This window comes from Giraffa tippelskirchi, chromosome 8 (genome assembly GCF_054371585.1).
Source record: "Giraffa tippelskirchi isolate mGirTip1 chromosome 8, T2T-mGirTip1v1.2.pri, whole genome shotgun sequence".
Classification (NCBI taxonomy): Eukaryota; Metazoa; Chordata; class Mammalia; order Artiodactyla; family Giraffidae; genus Giraffa; species Giraffa tippelskirchi.
This window is the reverse complement of record NC_137282.1, coordinates 2,291,548-2,313,152: the sequence shown is the minus strand read 5'-3', so window position 1 is coordinate 2,313,152 and position 21,605 is coordinate 2,291,548. Positions and strand designations below refer to the sequence as shown.

Sequence of the window (21,605 nt, the reverse complement as noted above, 5' to 3'; positions counted from 1 at the left end):
CAGATAGTGCACAGCTCTCTGACTGGTTGACAGTGAGGTAACTAAATGGTGTCACAGGAGTTATCATTATCAACCCTTAGGCTCCAGGAGGCCTGGGGGCTATGTGCTCATGATCATCAAGTAGCTAACATCTTCCATTTAGTGGAGGTTTGTGCATCTGTGGAACAACTCAGGAAACGTACATCAGATACTATTCTCTATGTACTTCAGAAAGCAGTTAAAGCAGATGGTAAGAAGGAAGGGTCTATTCCAGGAAGACCCCATAGGGTCCTGCTTGGTCATACAATAACTGTAAATTGATTAAATTCATTTACTAAAACGAAGAGAGTTTTTAGATAGGATTAAAACAAAAGCTAAGCCATATACACTTGAAAAGACTGACACCTAAAATCTAAGGCTAGAGAAAATTTGAAAATAAAAGACTGAAATGTTAAGTACTTAGGAACCAAAAATATAAAACAGATAAAGAGGAACATCACTTGGTGTTAGAAAAAAAACAGCGTACTAAAAATATATAACTCTCAACACTTTAATACTTTTAACAACCTCAGCAAGATTCATGAACCATAAAATAAAAATGATTACATTTGGGGAGAATTCAGCACAACCTTTCAAAACATATAGATAAAGACTACAAAAAGAGACAATGGTGTTTGTAAGAATGTAACATAATGGAACCACAGAATTTATAAAGTTAAATTAATGTGCATAAAATCTATTTTCCAACAAATAGAGACTATACATTCTTTCCTGGATTTAGTAAACTTGCATAAACTTATTTATGGTAAGGTCACAAAAGGACTCTCAACGAATTCCAGAGAACTAGTATTATGTAAATGATATTCTCTTACTGAAATTAACATTGTAAATATTCATAGATGTAACCAACAGGAACAGAACTCTTTGAGGAAACTCTTTTGGAAAATGTCCACAAGGTCAAAATGCTGGAGAACCACTGACTTGCTCAAGCTTCCTGTCCCTTCCTTCTCCCTCTCCTTGTCCGCCATCCCCAAGTAAAAAGAAAATTAATCAAGGTTCAGTCAGCTTCCCTAGTGGCTCAAATGGTAAAGAATCTGCCTGCAGTGTAGGAGACTTGGGTTCAATCTCTGGGTGGGGAAGTTCCCTTGGAGAAGTGGAAACCCACTCTGGTATTCTTGCCTGGAAAATTCCATGGACGGGGGAGCCTGCTAAGCTACAGTCCAAGGATCACAAAGAGTCAGACACGACTGAGCAAACTTTCTTTCCTTTCAGTCAGTTTTACTTTAAGATACTTTTTTTTTTTAATGATGTAAAACTATGTTAACATCAAAAACTGACAAAGATTGTAAAGGAAAAAAACATTTCAAGACAACTCATTTGTGAATGTAGTTGCAAGCTGTTTAAATGAAACATAATAAAGTCTGTGCCTGTGTTAGTCACCCAGTCGTGTCTGCCTTTTTGTGACCATATGGACTGTACCTGGCCGGGCCCCTCTGTCTAGCGTTATATAAAAGAAGCATGTTGTTGCCAAAACGAAATGTCAGAGTTTGGAGCAGAGAAAGCTTTATTCCAGGGCCACATAGGAACAGGCGGCTCAATGCCCCAGACCGCAAGCTCCCAGTGGTTTTGGAGGAGGAGATTTTACCGGTAAAACCTGGGGTGAGGGCTGCAGGGTGCGTGGCTGTCTTCTGATTGGCTGAGATCAGGGTGACGACATAGCAGGGCGGCTCCGGGAAGCATGCGCTCGGCCGGAAGTTGCTGTCCTCCTCCGGGTAGGGCGTGGTGCCTGCTGACTAGCTCGGCGGTCCCGCGGTGTGTGTTCCCGGAGGGGGACCCGGACCCCGTTATCCCCGCGGTGTTGTTCCCGGAGGGGGACCAGGACCCCGTTATCCCCGCGGTGTTGTTCCCTGAGGGGGACCCGGACCCCGTTATCCCCGCGGTGTTGTTCCCGGAGGGGGACCAGGACCCCGTTTTCCCTGCGGTGTGTGTTTCCTGAGGGGGACCAGGACCCCGTTATCCCTGCGGTGTTGTTCCCTGAGGGGGACCAGGACCCCGTTATCCCCGCGGTGTGTGTTCCCAGAGGGGGACCAGGACCCCGTTATCCCCGCGGTGTTGTTCCCTGAGGGGGACCAGGACCCCGTTATCCCCGCGGTGTGTGTTCCCGGAGGGGGACCAGGACCCCGTTATCCCCGCGGTGTTGTTCCCTGAGGGGGACCAGGACCCCGTTATCCCCGCGGTGTGTGTTCCCGGAGGGGGACCAGGACCCCGTTATCCCCGCGGTGTTGTTCCCGGAGGGGGACCAGGACCCCGTTATCCCCGCGGTGTTGTTCCCGGAGGGGGACCAGGACCCCGTTATCCCCGCGGTGTGTGTTCCCTGAGGGGGACCAGGACCCCGTTATCCCCGCGGTGTTGTTCCCTGAGCGCCTGTTCGCACGGGCCCTCCGGGACTCAGGGAGGGTCAGGGAGGAGGGAGGAGATCTGGTTCCTGCTGACCAAGCACCAGGGACCCGGAAGGGTGAGTGCCCGGGAGGGGCCCGCGCGGCGCCGCTCAGCGTCAGGGTTCGGCGTCACCAGGCAGCGTGTATCCCACAGCGACACCGATGAGCCGCAGTACCTGCTGATGTGACCTGCCGTCAGCGTACGTGTGTGCTTGCTCGTCGTGTCCAGCTCGGCGGCCTCACTGACGGTAGCCCGCCCGCCGCCTCTATCCATGGAATTTCCCAAGCAAGAATACGGGAGTGGGTTGCCATTTCCTACCCCAAGAGATCTTGCCAACCCAGGGATCGAACCTGCGTCTCTGTGTCTCCTGCATTGGCAGGTCGGTGCTTTACTACCAGAGCCACCTGGGAAGCCCTGGTCTAAAATTAGAAGCATCCAATTAGAATTAGAGACAGGAGGGCGATGCCTGCTGTTACCGCCACTGTTCAGTCTGTTGGTGATCACAGCTGATACAATAAGGGGAAAGAAACAAAAAGCGTCTTTAACGTAAAGAGATACATCATCATTATTTATAGATCAGGCGCAATCCTAGAAACCTGCCAGTCAGACCGTTAAAGAATCAACATGCACAAGCCAGTGGCGCTCACACGCCGAGGACAGCCGGTCCCAGAGAGGGACGTGGAGAGTCAGTCACGAGGCAGAATGACGACGAATTGCAAAATACCAAGGAATCAATCTGAGTAATATTCTTAAGGCCTTGTGAAGAAAATTTTAAAGTTTATTGAAAGATATATAAGAGCTAAATTGGAAGATTAGTGTGTTTGTCACTTTGTCAAGCTAATTTCACTTCAAGCTAATGTACAATTTCATTGTAACTCCAGTGACATTTTAACAGTGTTTTCACAAAACTTAACAAAGTCATTTAAAAATTAATATGGATTACAGAATTTCCAATGATAGTTGAGATAATTCTTCTGGAGAAAAACAGAAAGAAGTCCTACCATAATAAAGCCATTGTTTTGGTAAAGATAAAGTGATTAATACAGTGCTACATCAGTTAAGTATTGACAAGATCAACAGAACATTATATAGAAATGCAAAACAGATCCAAGAATATGTGACAAATTGCACAGAACAGAGGTGGTGTTCAAATTATTACATGACAATAGTCTGTCTGGTGAAATGCTGTTGGAAAATTTGTCTGACTTCCCAGCAAAAATAAAAGTAGGTCACTATTCAGCATCATATAACAAGATGACTGTTATAATTTTTAAAACAAAAGACTCCCCAATTTTCCAAAGACAACATAGGAAAATGTTTTTGTAACTTAAATATAGAAAGGATTTGTTAAAGAAAATATACAAACACTATAATGTTTGTTAAAAATTTTGATCAATATAATATTTAAATTAGGATTATAAAATATTGTAAATAAAGTTAAAAGTGAATTTATAGACTAAGGAGATATCTGCGTCGTATCTAACAGGATGAGTTCAATATTAAGGACGTACAGGAGCTTCCGTAGTGATCTGGTGGCTGACCCCACGCTCCCAGTGTGGGGGCCCCGGCTTCAATCCCTGGTCAGCGAACTAGATCCCACATTCCGCAACTAATACCCAGCGCAGCCAAATAAGTAAAAGTTTTTTTAAGGAACATAAAAAAAGTACATGTAACTTAAGAGCAGAAAGACGAACAATTGAAGAGAAAAGTGGACAAGGGACAGAAAAAGCGCCCAAATGACTGTTAAATGTAGGAGAACAGTTACCCTCATTAGCACCCCGAGAAATGTGAATTTAGAATCATAGTTACCCATTAAATGAATGCAAAGCCACCAAAGTCCATCCTTTTCTGTAGTCACGGTGTATATGTCACAAGTCCAGAGAGTTTTGTCTACTGTGCAAATCATTTTTCCATTTTGTAAATTAGTTTTCTCCTAAACTCATGTGCAGTTTGGAGAGGGGTGAGGGGAGCTGCTGTAACCTTTCAGGCTCGACCAGCCCCTCAATTAATAAATGGATTTAAAATGGACTTTCCCTGGTGGCCCAGTGGTTGGTACTCCAGGCTTTCAATGCAGGAGAAATGGATTCGATCCCTCATCGGGGAAGTTTTGCATGCCATGGGGTGTGGTCAAAAATAATTCAGAAAAATAAGGAAATACGAAGCTTTTCTCAGTTCATTTTAAAAAAATAAAACGGATGTTGCTTGGTTGGTGCCTGTGGATGACAATAATGGCCCACGGACCACCCCACATCCTAATGCCAGCAACTAGTGGCTGTACCGCCTTCTGTGGCAGAAGGGGCTTCACAGACATTGAGGATCCTGAGATGGGAGAGTCCTGGGTTTTCCTGGACTATCCTGAAGGGTCTTTACAAGAGGGAGGCGGGAGGGTGGCACAGAAAGGGGAGGTGATCTGAGGATGGTTGGGGGGAGACAGTGTGATGCCCAGAGGGAGATCCCCCCCGGAGCCTCCAGGAGGAGCTGCTGGGCTGACACCCTGATTGTAGACCACTGAGACCGATTCTGGACTTCTGTCTTTCAGAACTGCAAGATCGTGTATTTGTGTTGTTTAAAGCCACTAAATTTGCAATAACCTGTCACAACAGCAGTAGGAAACGTATCCAGTGATCTGGGGGGAATATAACATTTCTCTTCCACTATCTTGTAATATGATATCAGAAAATTCCTGACCCTTGTGAGGGCTCCATCCAGGTCTGTTGACCACCAAAAGATCTGTTCCCCACCATCCATTCTATAAACGTCCAGTGCAAAAGATCAGGTACTGCCAGAAACACTGGGTGTCTCGGATGAAATCAACTAAACATATGCTGTTTAGTTATCTACTGGTGACTCATATTCTGAAGCAGTTTACCCCCACTGGCCTGCTTACAGGATATGTGTTCTTGGGCCATCTTGAGAACTAACCAATAAAGATGCAAGCCAGTCACCAGAGTGGCTACCTTCTTATCACCGTCTGTAGGCAGTGGCTCTAGATGGTAAATGTAATGGTAAATAGAAAAGAATCACCTGTATTTCATCAAGCTTATGATATTTCTGGTCATGCTGATAAGATACTGACATTTGGAAGGCACCCTGACATTCACAGCTTCAGTCAGCATGTTCCACAAGCCCAGCGTCTGCAGGTCTGGGGATCTGTTTGCAGGAAGAGGAACACTGAGGCTTGGTTTCAGTCTGTCCTTGGGTGGTCGCTGATCTGTGAGTGATGCAAAGTGCCAAACGGCCAGGAAATGGATGGCTGTGATTCTGTGTTCTTCCTAGCACACACACTGTTCCTGCAGTTTTCAGGAGCCAGGCCAGCTCGGTTGTAGCTGCCTTATATTAACGTCTCCGTCTTTGTGTGGGTGACTGCTCGTATCTGCAGAAAGTGGTGTGTTTGTGTTCAGATACAAGTGTTCTCATATAATCACATGTGTTGATTAAATAAGGAGGGGCCAGTGAGATCCCTCCAAAGAGGACAAAACCCTACGATGGCCGACAGATGGGAAAGGTGTTCAACAGTAACTGCCAAAGATGCAGTTTAAAAGACAGAAGGAGACCAGGTAGTAAAATATTGTTATCAACCAGTGGGCACTCTGTGTTTTATCTAGGCACATTGGGATGGCTAGATTTCTCTAGAATTTTTGGAAGAATGGACTCTTGGCAGGATTTTGGAAACCTGCAATTTGCTTCATCAGACTCTAGTCAGCTGTAAATAATGTCTCTTTAAAATATGGTGCAAGAAAATGTGGTTAAAACTCCCAAGTGGAAGGTCACAGTGTGAAAGACAGATTGGTAATTTATTTGAATCTCCTGGTTTGTTTTTAAGGGTAGGTGGTCTCTTGTTTGGATGATGTTCCTAAAGTGATCAGTGCCTGGGACTTCAAAAATAAGCTGATCCTAGGAGAAAAAGGCTCTACTCAGAAAAAAGAAAATGTTGCTTTGCCTCAAGTGCAGAAGTGCCTGACCGACTCAGCAGGGAGCTGACTTCAGTATTTTGTGCTCCAAGTGACATCCTCAGCTTTTGGCAAAACAAAGTATTCTTTTTCTTAGCAGCCCATAGCTGGAACATTCCATTTTATTTGTCTTTGCCTGTATTTAATTCCTTTCCTCCTATTACTTCTGCTAGATAGAAAAGAAAATGGAGCATAGGTTAAGAGATTTGTTCAAGCTCACAAATCTGGTAACTTCTTGAACTGCAGTTTCAGAGCACCTTTTTTTTTTTTTTTTTTTTGGGAAGATAAATATACCGAGGTTAGTTGCACAGCATTTCCAAGAAATGATTAGAGTCTATATTTTATCAGTTGATGTGCGTGAATTTGTCTGTCTGATGAGAGAATTTAGTGATCAGTTTTTTCTTAGATATGTTTGGTGCATATTCATAGTTTTAGCTCAAAGGCATTGTAATGATCTAAGGATCACGAGGTTCTGGTGTTTTTGCAGGAGGCTTCTGATAGGCTGGGGTGTATTTTGTTGTCATAGTTGTGCTTTTTTTAAGGCACAGGAAGTTAGCACTCAATTTGGGCTCCTTATTACCACTGGGTTTTGCTAAGCATCAGATAATAACCAAAAGATTAAAAACTTTGCTTTAAAAATTCAAGCCTCTTACTAGGCATTTTCCAGCACATACATTTCAGCAGCCATGGTATGTTCAAATTACACTGGGTATTCGGCCTGTTTTGCTTGTATTATTTTTCTCTGTGCTTATAATTACACTGAACCTCAGTATATTTTGATAATAACTTTGAAAAAGTTGTTGTGGAGGCACAAAGAGGAGCATGGCGGGAATTTGCAGCATTCATGGCATTACTTCAGTGTCCTTTTCATATAGTTCATAACGGTTGCCAGGTTTAATCACAGCTCTCCATCCCCAAGGAACTGTTTGTTTTGAAACAATTTTAGACGTGAAAGTTCTTTGACCCAAATGCAAGGCAGCCTGGAGTGGAAAAAAGTGAGAATTATAGTTAGAAATTACAGTTAGAAATCATGTTGTCATATTTTTAACATTAGAATGCATATCCTGTGAAGCCACCCAGGAGCACATGCATAGAGACTGTAGTTTATATCGTCGTGGGTGTGCCCGCCCGTGTGTGTTCACGCTTCGTCGCTCGTTTCTCCCTGAGCAGCTGTGAGGACCGCGCCTTGCCAGCAGGAGCGCGGGTGATTCATTAGTTTCTCCCACTTCTTGCACAGGAGCTTTGCTTCACACCTGAGGCGCGTACACTCTGACCCACTCACACCCAGTGGGGGCCAGTGAAACCAGCGTTAAAATGGCAAAAAGGAAGATGGGTAGACAGCTCCTCTGGTGGGTTAGGTGGCCTTCAGCACTTCTCCTGTGTCCAGAGGCAGGGTGTGTTGAAAAGATCAGAGGTTGTATCCATACAAAACTATTCAAAATTCAGGTCTTACAACGTAGAGTGTGTGTTAGTCGCTCAGTCGTGTCCGACTCTTTGCGACCTGGTGGACTATAGCCCATCAGGCTCCTCTGTCCATGGGATTCTCCAGGCGAGAATACTGGAGTGGCCATGTCCTCCTCCGGGGGATCTTCCCGACCCGGGGATTGAACCCGGGTCTCCCGCATTGCAGGCAGATTCTTTACCGTCTGAGACAGTAGGGAAGCCCTAGTCTGTGGTACCTGTGTCCAACTGGGATGGTTATTGAACTTCTGTAAGCATCAGTTTTCTCACCTGGAAAATGCAGTTAACAGTACCTGCCTTGTAAGCACCTCGTTCTCCTCCTGAATGTGAAATTATGATATACACAGTGCGTGGTACATAAACAGTGGGCATATGTGGAGGCCGTTCACGCGATGGCATTGCCTTTGCCTCCCGGTTACATTGCAGTCAGTCTGGACTCCAGCTGCCACGTGGTGTAGGTGGAGAAAACAGGGCCCAACTTTCCTGGGAATACTGCTTCGAGAGGAGGAGCAGCATACTCAGTATAGGCTTCACACAAGAAGACAAATCTAGCCCCTTCTTACCCTATGGAGAGCAGGAAGTATAATTGACATAGAAGAAATTGCCCAAATTGAATGTGTACGGCTCAATGATATTCTTGTCTTTATGTATTTATTTTTAATTAAATATAGTTGATTTACAATGTTGTGTTAGTTTCAGGTATACAACAAAATGATTCAGTTTTCTATATAGATATAGGTGTGTCTGTATATATATATGTGGTAGTGGTTTAGTCGCTAAGTTGTGTCCAACTCTTGCAACCCCTATTTTCAAATTCTTTTCCATTATAGGTTATTACAAGATATTTAGTTGAGTTTCCTGTGCTACACAGCAGGCTCTTGTTGTTTATCTGTTTTATATATAGAAGTATTTGTATCTTTTAATGCTTGACTCTTAATTTATCCCTGGCCACCTTTCCCTTTTGGTAACTATAAGTTCATTTGCTAAGTCTGTGAGTCTGTTTCTGTTTTGTATATAGATTCATTTGCATTGCTTTTTAGATTCCACGTATAAATGATACCATATAGTATATGTCTTTCTATGTCTGACTTACTTCACTTGGTATGATATCTCCAGGTTCATCCACGTTGCTGCAAATGGCAGTACTTTGTTCTTTTTCATGGCTGAGTAATATTCCATTCAGTGTGGTGTGTGTGTGTGTGTGTGTGTATGTGCCACATCTTCTTTATCTATTCCTCTTTTGATGGACATTTAGGTTGTTTCCATGTCTTGGCTGTTGTGAATAGTGCTGCTATGAACATAGGGGTGAATGTACCTTTGAATTAGGGTTTTGTCCAGATATATGCTCAGAAGTGAGCTTACTGGATCACATGGCAGCTCTTATTTTTAGTTTTTGTGGAACCTCCATACAGTTTTCCAAAGTGACTGACCAGTTTACATTCCCACCAACAGTGGGGTCGGCCCTTTCCTCTTCGCCCTCTCCAGCAGTTGCTGTTTACACACTTTTTGATGGTGGCCATTCTGATGGGTGTGAGGCGATTTGCATTCCTATTCAGTGTACATTTACATCTGTATGCCCTTGTGTAAGAAGCACCCAGATCAAGATATAGGATGTTTTCAAGCAGCTCCCTCCTGTCCTTCCATTCACTATTCTGTCTACCTAGAGGGAATTGCTATTCTGACTTTTATAACCATAAATTGAGTCTGTTCATGAACATTATGTAAAGAGAATCACACACTATGATTTTGGGTCTGGCTTTTTTACTCACCATAATGTTGTTGAGTTCACCCTGGTTTTAGTACTTCATTTCTTTCTCCTCCTAATAGATATTTGAGAGTTGTTTCCAGCTCTTGGATTGTGGAAAAATCTACTATCAGCTAATTTTACAAATCTTTTTGTGGATATATCATTTCATTTCTCTTGAATATATACCAGTGATGAGAATTGCTGAGTCAAAAGGGAAGCATATGTTTTAAATGAATAGAAACTGCCAGCCTGTTTTCCAAAGTGGTTGTTCCAACTTCCACTCCCACCAGCAGCATTAAAGAGATCCAGTGCCCACCGTGACTGCCATGGTCAGTATTTTTCATTTTAGCTATTTTTAAAAGCTTTGTGGTGGCATCATAGTTTACATTTACTTTGCATCTCCCTGAGTGTTCGTGAAGTTGAGTGTCTTGTCATTCAGGTGTCTTCTTTTGTGAGTTGCCTATCACGGGAACCAAATGCTCATGGACCAGTTGTACTTTTTGGGCTGGGCAGAGAGTCCTTGTGGATTGTGGATAAGTAAGAGCTTCCTTTGAAAGGCATTAATTTAAAAATCAAATCAAAGGGACTTCCCTGGTGGCCCAGTGGTCAGGAATCCACCTTGCAGTGCAGGGGCCACGGGTTCGATCCCTGTCAGGGAACTAAGATCCTTCATGCCTTGGAGCAGCTAAGCCAGTGAGCCACAACTACTGAGTCTGCGTGCTGCAACTAGAGAGGCCATGCGCCCCATGGAAGAGACGCAGCGGAGATCCTGCATGCATAACAGCCAGTCTGTGAGTCAACCTTAAGGTCTTAATGTGTGGCTTCAAAGTATAATATCTGCTTCAACTAAAACCATAAGTCTGCATCCCCCTCTGGTAAATGTGCCAGAAAACTAGAGGACTGCAGCCAGCTTCACTGTGGTCCAGGTTCACTGCAGCCAGGAAAGTCCATTGTGATCCAGCCACACACACACAAATCTCTGGGCTTACATTCTCAACTGACATGAATTTTCTTGATGGATTGAATCCAAAGATAATTTCTGATTATAAAGATAACCAGAAATTAAATGCATATAAGGAAACTTTTGAGTCAATGTGTAGAACCCATGATAAATCATTAGAACATAATTAATGGAGTTGACCTACTAAATATTACAGACTATATTCTAGTTTTTATAATGTTCCTTGTAAGAAATGGCATATATTTTTGTAAGTCAGAAATTCAAAAGAGTCTAAAATGCCCCTGCTCCCTTTTTTGGCAAAGATGAGATGTCTACGTGAATTGTAGCAATTGGTGCTAGGGACTTCAAAGCTACGTGTTATCTATGAAATGCTTCATTGTTAATGCCCTAGTGTAGCTGGTGATGTTTAGTCTAATTGGATTTAAGTCGTTTATTGTAGGAAATTTTCATTTGAGGTTATTTTTGCTGCCTCAGTGATAATAACCTGAATCACTGAAAGTTTGTCCTAAGAATCTTTGCCAAGAGATAAACATTGTCAGCTGAATAGTTTATATTGGCTCATCATGTCTATGATGGGATAGTTGAATCCAGTAACTACTACTGATAATGATCTTATTCTTCCTAAGTGTAGAGCTATTACAGAGATCCGGTTTATATTATTATATGTCATTCTGTTGTAAGATGACATGTTAGCCTTGAGTGGCTAGTGTTTCTAGGAGATGTGTCTACCTACTTCTCTATAAGAAGCCTCAACACCTTTGATCCCACTCCACTGAGGGAAGAAATCAGAGCAGGGGCTGCTGGAAAAGTTGTATGATTGGAAATCACAGGGCTCCAGAGCCCGCAGTTATGGTTCACAGGAGATGAATGTCTTTTATATCTGCCCTCATCCATCCATCACCTATCTTTTCACTTATCATCTGTCGATCTATCGTCTCACTGTGGGTGAATCACTGTTCTAAGTGTTTCAAAATAGTAGCTTATGGATGAGAAGGGGCATTCATAAATGGCGTAAACTCTGTTTTGTATTTATAGCTTTAAAAAAAGACCAAAGCTAAGATTATAAAATGAAATAAAAACCAAACCGAGCTGTAGTCACAACATCATGAGTCTTGAAAGGCAAGCAGATGTGAGAGTTTAGACATGCATAGAGAGTCCCTTCAACCAATCTTGAAATACTTGGGAGGTCCGGCATTCTGCCTACGAGCATGACGCAGTGTTGGTGTCTGCCAAGGGACTGATCAACCTCAGAATAAGCAGAGATCAGGAACAACTAGAGAAGGCAGAGGAATGAATGGAACCTGTGTTTTGCTACTGGCTTTACTGATTCAGACATTTTAGAGGAGTATTGGAATTCACTGGTTATTTTGGAAAATACCTCTAGGGTTCAACAGAAGTCAACAGACACTCCATCCTTCACCTTTTACAATGTACACCATGAGGCCCAGTTCCGAAGATGCCCCAGAGTTACAGGTGGAACTCGTGATTATTTAATTGTTTCTAGCCTTTTTTTTTTTCTCCAATCCTCTAATTTTTTCCCTAATAATCTCCCTTGATTGCCATTTCCCAAGTCCTTTGAAGGGATGGATCCTCTTAGACATTATGAAACAGAGTGGAAATGATTTCATTGGATGGTCAGTGATCATCTCAGAAATGAAGATGCTGTCAGGGTTGCAAGGCAGAACCTGGGGGGTTATCTTATGAGCATCAGTTCTGAAAACGATCAGGTTTAGGAAAACCAATCTCATTAACATATGATTATAATAGTAACAGCCAGCAATTTTGCTTTTGTGTGTTCAGATGAGATTTTTATAAAGTAGTAGTAAAAATCTAAATACAGTAACTAAAATACTTTACAAAGTAAGAACTACAAAAAGAAAAATGAGTCCCAAGGGAGAATAATCATATGTACCCGAAACTGTAAATGAATTTCTAGAAGAGTGTTACCCAATAGAACTTTCAGTGACGAGGAAATGTTCTATTAGCTGGACTAATACTATAGCCAGCTTGCCACACACGGCCGTCAAGTGCTTGACAGTGGGACTGAGAAGCTAAATTTTTACTCTTACTGAATTTTAATTGATTTAAATGTAAGTATAAATGCCACATAATTACTGCATTAAATATAGCAGTTCTACTAATTTCTTTTCTGAAATGGTCAGTCATAATTAATTCTGTATGATGATAAGGAAATTTGAAACCGAAGAAACATTTTGTATGTTTTACATTATATACTTCAATCATTGTATTTTAAATACTGCATGCAATTTGTAAGAACTATTAGAAGGAAATGTTTGCTTAAATATATACATTTTCAAAATTACATTTGACACCATACTCTAGTATTTCAAATGTTTTTCCCATTGACACTGCACATTTTTATTTAGTTCAGTTCAGTGCCCAAAGGCACATACAGTGTTAACAACGCTTTGCGTGTGTGTGTGTGTGCGCGCGCGCGCGCGTGCGTGCGCACATTAATCCGCTTCAGTCGTGTCATGTTCTTTGCAACACAAGTTGAATAAAAAAGTTACTCATTTCCATCACTAACACCATGGAAAAATGAGCAGGCTGAAGAGTATGGAATTCCTTGAAAAGTTATTAAGTCAGTATGTTTTTCAACGTTAAAGGATCCAACATAAGTCCAGACCTGTGGAAGGAGAACTCTTTCAGCACCGACAGAGTGGGGGAGAATCGTTTCAGATGTGCAGGGTTTTGAGGCTCCTGGGATATTAGATGATCCACGATCCTGCAGTGGTTCTGGTCTCTAATTGTGCTACGTGGACAGAAGTGACAAGGGTACAACTGGTGACTCTGCCCTGGGGCCAGAACCAGGCGGGGAGGGGCTGCTCCGGGCGGTGCCCCCTCAGAGGACTGAGGTGCCGAGTGCAAGGCACACAGGCTTGGCTCTCCTGTTCAGGGCTTTAGTGTTTCCCACGCCGCTGTGTTATAAGGGTCTCCCCGCTTTTCCCTTCCTCCTTCCTCCTCCTTTGTCTCAGCATCATAAAAACTGTACCTGGGGAGTCTCTGCTTTTTTCTAATTTTATTATTTTTTTTTTAAATTAAAGTTTTCATTTTGTTTTAGAGTATGGACAATGAACAAGATTGTGACCGTTTCGGGTGGACGGCAGAGCACTCAGCCATGCACACATGAGTCCGCTCTCGCCCAGTCTCCCCCAGCCCAGGCGGCCACGTGACATTTTCCCAACCTCTACTCGGTTTAGAAATGGGTGGAAATGGGATGAGTAAAACAGATGAGAGTAACCCTGGATTTTTGACACCTGGACAAACAGAGGGAAAGTGTTTCTAGACTTGGAATCATACAGCCTTGATGAGAGAGGGGGAAGCACAGGTGTTCTTAGGAGAATCCCGGCGCTCTAGGAGGAGCCGAGGGCCAGCGCCAGCCAAACGCTCTGGGACGGTCTGCGAATTCTGATGTTGACGTGTTTCAACCTGCTGAATATCCTCCTCTCCCTGTGGCACTGGGTGAATCCCAGATGAAAGAATAGTACAGCTGTCTCTTCAGAGAAGGAGAAATATCCTACAGCATCCCCCATACGTGCCATCTACAAAGAAATGATACAGACGAACTTATTCACAAACAGAAAGGGACTCACAGACTGAGGGAATGAACTCATGGTTACCAGGGGGAAGGGTGTGGGGGACGGATGGCTAGGGAGTCTAGGATGGTCATGTCGCACTGCTGGGCTGTGGGACACAGGGGACTCTGCTTGATACCGTGTGGCAGCCTGGGTGTGAGGGGGTTTGGGGGAGAAGGGATACCTGTGTATGTGTGGCTGAGTCCCTTCATTCACCTGAAACTATCACAACACTGTTAACTGACTCTACTCCAGTACAAAATACAAAGCTTTTTTAAAAAAGAATACAGCGTCTCTTGATCCACGTTTACTGGTTTGGGAGGTCACATTAGTATCCTGACAAGCAATGGAGATCAAACAAGACACTTTCTGTGTTCTGAAGGAAATTACGGTCTAGTAGTAGGAGCTTCCAGGCCAGCAGGCTCAGTCAGCCTTCTGTGGAGCCGTGGAGGAGGTATGGATTTGGGAGGCAGCCTTGTAAGGAATGTACTGCTTCCATTTGGGGAGCCTGAAAGGCATAGCCCAGTAGGTGATATTTGACTTGGGTGTTGAAGGATGAGTTTTCCAGGTCACAAGGAGCAGAAAGGGAACAGTTAGGGCACAGGCCTTGGGAGAAAGGTATGCATGTAGGCAAAAAAGCTTTCTATTTTCATAACCCTGGGCTCTACCAGACCTTGGAATGTCAGTAAGAGCCCCCTTTGGGTTCTTTTCCTTTTTTTAAAATTTTATTGAAGTATATTTGATATAAAATGTTGTGTTAACTTCTTCTGTACATCAAAGTGACTCAGATACATATATATATGTCTACACGTATATATGTATTAATATATATATGTATTAATATGGGCTTCCCAGGTGGTGCTAGTGGTAAAGAACCTGTCTGCCAATGCAGGAGACATAAGAGATGCAGGTTTGATCTGTGGATGGGGAAGATTCCCTGGAGGAGGAAATGGCAACCCATCCCAGTATTCTTGCCTGGAGAATCCCAAGGACAGAGGAGCCTGGTGGGCTACAGTTCAGGGGGTCGCAAGAGTCAGACACGACTGAGCGCGCGCGCGCACACACACACACACACGCGCACACACACAGACACACATGCCTAAATATATAGAAATCTTCTTTTTCATATTGTTTTCCATTATGGTCTCCTGTAAGTTGATACATGTGTAGTGCCGAATGGAGTTTATGCTCAAAATTGCCTAATCCATTAATCTTCAGGTGTTTTACACATTTTCCATTTGAGTGACTCTAGGAGACTCCCTGACCTCTAAAGTTTGAAGAACCAAAGAGAAAACAGCAGCAGTATCCCCAAATGATGAATATTTATAGAAAAGACAGTTCACTTAGAGTAATTATACAGGGAAATTAGGGGGAAAGTATGCGCTGAATGCCCATCATCTATTAGCTTAGAATCAAACCAAGTATAATCTGGGGGGATGAGTAGAGATGCCTTTTTAAAGTGACACCTTTGGCCCTAGTGCTGCACACTTGCAGTGCTGTGGCCAGCTTGCGTGCAGAGTCACTCAGACCGTGGCTCGGTGCCTGAAACTCCATTTCTATTCAGTGGCCTCTGAAACATGTTTGCTCTGAGACTCAGCTTGTTCTGGCAGAACTTGGCCTCATTGAATTCTGCTTGATCTGCTCTTCCCTGTGGGTCTGATTAAAGTCCCCGGCTCTCTTCAGCACCCATTTGCTTCTGCTTCCAGCGAAGAGCTTGCGTGGTTAGCTCAGTCCGATTTCCCCAGTGGGTTTTTCCCCCAGGGGGGTTCTTCAGTGCAGAAGCCCTTGCAGGTAGAAACGTGACCTCTTGAGCAGATAATAACAACAGCTCTTGGGAACCGACACACGCACCAGCCCTCTGTACTGTACAAACGAATGCTGCTCGAACGTGAATGTACGAAAGAATTACCTGGGGATCTCGTTAGAAGTCCAGGTCTGATTCCGGAGGTCTGGGGTGGGACCCAGGCTTCTGCATGTCTTACAAGTCCCCAGATGATGTCCATTCTACTGCGTCATGGACCACATTTTGAACATCCCATCTTGGCCACCATCCAATATATCTCAGGCTCTTCTTCTCTTTCCAAAATTCACTGCTGGTTACATCAGTGTCCCTACCATTATTTCTACTAATTTCCGAACAACCCAGCCTGAAATTTGTGGACATGTTGCAACCCATTAATTTCCCGTGAAGCCTAAAAGTCTATGGAGCACTGTCTTTTTATTTGAAAAGCACTGTAAAATGAAAATGAACCTCAGAGTTTCTGCATTTGAGAAAGGTTTTTGTACCGCCCCTCCCCCCCGGTGACATTATATTTGCATGGGGTTTACCCACATCAGTATCATAACTGCTCATCACAGATCACCAAACTCCTGGGAATGATGATGGACGGCTTGAAGATAGGGAGCCTCGTGATTCTTGTCTTTACACAGACTTTACACAGCTAACTCAGCCACAAAGAGGTCAAAGAAGACAATCCTGTAATATTTTCATATCACATGGAGAATGAGTGTTGCATAAGAAAAATGAATGGATGTTATAAAGAGGTGTTATTCAATCACATCCGAGTTCATGTCCATTTGTAACTTAAGTTTCAGTGTTTCTATGACTAGTTCTCTGGCTATAACTAGGCAATTTTTTCTCCTAAATTTTCAGTGAGTCTTAGAATATGATTTAAAATATATATTTAAAAAATGTTTTACTTAATTAATTTTTTAGCTGAACCACACATGGCTTGTGGTATCTTAGTTTCCCAACGAGGGATCAAACTCAGGACCCAGCAGTGAAAGTGCCAAATCCTAACCACTGGATCACCAGGCTATTTCCAAAATGCATATATTTTTAGACCTTCGCAGTTCACAAACATCCACTTGCATTTTTAAACAAAATAAATTGTATGTTACATTTTCCCAGTTTTATTCAACACTTCCCTTGGGGTTTGCCTTATCATTTCAGACATACTGTGTCACTATTGTGGACATTCTATCACTTGACAATGTGTTGACATTTTTTAGAAAATAATTCTAATGCATCATGCCAAACATTTTCTAATGCTTGAAATAGCTAGTGACATAAAATACTAATGTGCAAAGCTATTTAACCATTACCTAAACAGAAATAGAAAAGAAAGTCATTGGTCAAGATGGTTTGAAAAGCTTCTGTGTGGATTTGTGAGCCTGTGTCCCACCGTTTCTTTCATTGTCTGACTAATATTTTCTTGCCAAATAAGGATTTTAACAAAGGATTCGTTGCCAGATTTAACTACAAAGACAATTAACCTCAGAAAAGGATCCAAAACTTTGGCTTCTTTCAAACCCCAAAGATCTCAGGTCACTGATGGCTCAAGGGAAAAACAAAAATCTGTTGTACAATTGCCAGGGCCAACTTTGAGCTTTAGTTTAAAGAAACTAGAAGAGAAAAGGAAGCATGGAAACCATCACTCTCTTCTCCTGTCTTTCTCGGGAGTTGCTAGATCTGATCCAAGAAATGTTTAAAGAGGCCTGACTTCAGAAATGAGAGACGGCGAGAGAAAACTACAGAAACATACTATATGATGTTAAAACATCCGGTGTTCATAAAGGTTCATAAAGGTTTTCTAGGGTATTGAAAAAAAAACCCCGAAAAACCCTCCATGCACTAACTTTCTGAGAAGAAATAGGGAATGACTGAGCGAGTGAGAGACTGGCTGGCAGTCTACGGGGGTGGCGTTTATACTTCAGGTCACACTTGCCAAGAAGTAAAACAGCTTTCGGTAAAATATGCACTTCACGGCGTAGGCTAGTTCTGCAGAAACCTCCTTTTCCGGGTCCGACTGCCTCTGATAAAGTGGTCCAGCACAGTTCACGGTGCACTGTGGGTATCCAAGTGCCTCTCCAGGGCAATTACGATGGAGACCTCGTATTCCAGGCTGTTCTGCTCCTATGACTCCTGCAAACAATCCAGGTTTCTGAGGGCAGAGACGATGTGGAGAGCCTTCCAGCAGCGCTGAATGTTTTCACCAGGATGTCACAAGATCGTTTATACCCACGTCTCTTTAGCTGAAGCAAACGCTGTGGTCCATCTATTGATACCTTCAGAGGGCAGTGAAATGCAACCATCTTGTGTGCCAAAAAAAATTCTTTGTGGTAAGATTTTACCACAAAGTGCTCTGTATTTATTTATACGTCTCCTGATTCATTATTTTTTTCCGTTCGCTATGTCACTTTGTTGGCTTCTGCAACTCTCACCTAGACCATTGTTTAGCCTCATCCATAACATTCCCTTTTTTCCAATTTCCTGGCCCCTGTCTATCTCATTTTTATTCAGTTGCTAAGTCATGTCCAACTCTTTGTGACCCCATGGACTGCAGCATGTCAGGCTTACCTGTCCTTCACTATCTCCCAGACTTTGTTCAAACTCATGTCCACCGAGTGGGTGATGCCATCCAACCATCTCATCCTCTATCTCCCCCTTCCCATCTTGACCTTAATCTTTCCCAGCATCAGGGTCTTTTCCAATGAGTCAGCTCTTCACATCAGGTGGCCAAAGTGTTGGAGCCTCAGCTTTAGCATCAGTCCTTCTAGTAAATATTCAGGTTTGGCTTCCTTTAGTGTTGACTGGTTTGATCTCCTTGCTGTCCGAGGGACTCTCTAGAGTGTTCTCCAACACCACAATTTGAAAGCATCCATTCTTCAGTGCTCAGCCTTCTTTACGGTCCAGCTCTCACATCCATACATGACTATTGAAAAACCAATTTTGGCTATACAAACTATACAGCTGGCAAAGTGATGTCTCTGCTTTTTAATATGCTATCTAGGTTTCTCATAGCTTTTCTTCCAAGGAGCAAGCATATTTTAATTTCTCTCTATCTCATGGATTTCCCTGATGGCTCAGATGATAAAGCATCTGCCTACCTTGCGGCAGACCCAGGTTCAATCCCTGGATTGGGAAGATCCTCTGGAGAAGGAAATGGCAACCCACTCCAGTACTCTTGCCTGGAAAATCCCATGGACGGAGGAGCCCGGTGGGCTACAGTCCATAGGGTTACAAGAGTCAGACATGACTTAGAAACTAAACAACAACCACCTCAGAAGTAATGTCTCAGCATCCCTAGGGTTCCACCAAACAACAGTATAAAGTCTGAGTTGAAAGCTCCATGGCAAATGTAAGGTGCCAAGACTGGATTGGGAGTGAGGCGCTGTGGAGAGTGTACACACTTCCGTGTTCTCGGTCGTGTCTGACTCTGTGACCCCGTGGACTGTAGCCCTCCAGGCTCCTCTGTCCATGGGATTCTCCAGGCAAGAACACTGGAGTGGGGTGCCATTTCCCTCTCCAAGGGATCTTCCCGATGCAGGGATCAAACCTGTGTCTCCTGTGTCTCCTGGGCCAGCAGAGTTTTTACCACTGCGCCGCCTGGGAGTGAGAGGCTGGGGGTGAACCCCCAGAAGCACTAGCAGTTGGAGCCGCTGAGCAGTCTGGACTGAGATCCTGTGTGATGAACCAGCTCAGGCCTTCAACCGCATCAGACTGAGGCACATTAGACCCAGGTCTGGAGGCAGATGGACCTGTGGGGATGGACCTGTGGAGACGGGCTAAGCGGCCCTGAATGTGTCTCCCAGGTTCCATGGACGCAGTCTCCCTGTGATGCTCAAGGGCATTTGTGGTTTGGATTCCAGACCCTCGCACACTTTCAAGGACTTTGCTCCTGAACTGCTTCCTCTCTTGCATCACCAGTGCCTTTCTCCACACAGGGCCGTTTCTGCAAGCATGTCTGTTACCCGAGAGCCCTGATACTCAAGGTATGGTCCCTGGATCCACAGCATCAGTATCACCTGGGAAATATAAGCAAATTCTCACCGTCTACCCCAGACCTATTGAGTCAGAAACTTTGGGGCCCCCAGCATTTATTTTTAAATAAGCCCACTGATATAAGGCAGAGTCTGAGAACCAGTGCTCTAGAGAGCCCACTTAAAAACAAACAACAAAAACCACACTTTGGGGGACTTCCCTGGTGGCCAGTGGGTAAGACTCCATGCTCCCAGTGCAAGAGGCCTGGGTTTGATTCCCTGCTCAAGGAATTAGATCCTACATGCAGTCACAACTAAGATCCAGGGCAGCCAAAATAAATACATAAATATAGAAAAAAGTAAAGCCAGTGGCAGTCTCCTGTAGTCAACACATTGGTGGATCATTTAAAGAATAATATGTATAAATATATAAAAAACACTTCCCTTGGCCTTCTGTTCTCCCACAGCCACTGTCCAGTCTCCCGTTCTCATCCAGGGTAAAACCCCTTAAACCTCTTGTCCACACTTGCCCTCACCTGCCATGTCGCTTTGCATGTGACTTCAGTCCCTACCACTCCATAGAAAATGTCCTTTTCAAGTCACCCAGAATTTCCATTCCGAGATGAGTGGACACTCCTCTCTTCAGCTCTAACTCCGTCTCCCGCCGTTTGCTTCAGTCAGTCTCACCCTCTCCAGGTCGTTTCCCCTCGTGACCTCACAGTGCCACCTTGTTTTCTTTCCTTCCCTGACCCTTCAGCTTTTTTTGCTGGCTTTTCATTCTCTACCTAATCTCTAGAGATTAGTGTTCTATGGGCATTGGAACTCTGCCTGTTCCTTTCAATTCCTCTTTCGTCCAAGGGTGATTTCACCCAGTTGTGAAGTATAAGCCCCTTCTCTATCTGATACCCCCCAATTTAGATCCGTAGTCTGGGTTTCTCTGAGCTGAGGATCTGCAAGTTCAATTCTTCCTTCTCTGCATCTTCAGTATCACATGTTTGGAACAGAAACGCTGAATCTCACTCCCTGACACACACAGCTTGGTCTCTGCTCCAATATCGTTCCTTAAAACTGCCGTTGCTGTCTTCATTTTTATCAAATATCCATTTTCAGGCCCATATTCTGACTACCACTTGCTAGCTGTATGACCTTAAATAAACTTCATAACACCGTTTCACCTTGGTTTTATAATCTGTGAAATGTGTATCTGCAGAGTATATAACAATATCTACTTCATAGATTGTGATGCTTTAACACATGTGTGATGCTTAGTATAGTCCCTGGTATAGAGCGCAGTATTATTTGTATTTTGAATGTCTGCTATACACAAGGCATTAGTGTGGAGCAGGGTACAGTATAGTCTTTGACTAATAGTTGATCAAAGTGTGCTAAAGCTGCTGGTCACTGTACAGGGAATTCTCATCATGGACCACCTCCAGGTGGTAAAGACATTTACTCCTGTCCACCACATGCTTCTTAGAGATGCTTAAGATACCAACACCATCAATACTATGGTAATCAATAAGTACATTTCTGTTGTCTTTTGGAAGATGCAGTAGAATTAATTAACACTACTTCCTTCCACATTTTCCCATATAATGGTGTTTTGCCCTCCCAGTGTGACATTGGCTTGACCCAGTATGACTGGGTTTAGCCATTTCATTATTAAAAGATACTGTGTGAGTGGGATTACCCTCTCTCAATCCTTTACC

At 43.5% G+C, this 21,605-nt stretch overlaps 1 protein-coding gene across 1 annotated transcript in view; it reads right to left on the bottom strand.

The window, feature by feature from the left end:
- The window catches only part of LOC145517095 (uncharacterized), a 31,605-nt gene extending 28,914 nt beyond the window's left edge, over nt 1-2,691 (bottom strand). The window contains exons 1-3 of the mRNA XM_081519352.1: nt 2,622-2,691; nt 2,473-2,526; nt 1,625-1,886 (exon numbers count right to left, since the gene is read on the bottom strand). Of these exons, the coding sequence (XP_081375478.1) occupies nt 1,625-1,886; nt 2,473-2,526; nt 2,622-2,691 (386 nt within the window). The remainder of the gene's footprint in view (nt 1-1,624; nt 1,887-2,472; nt 2,527-2,621) is intronic.
- Nucleotides 2,692-21,605: the final 18,914 nt, after the last annotated feature.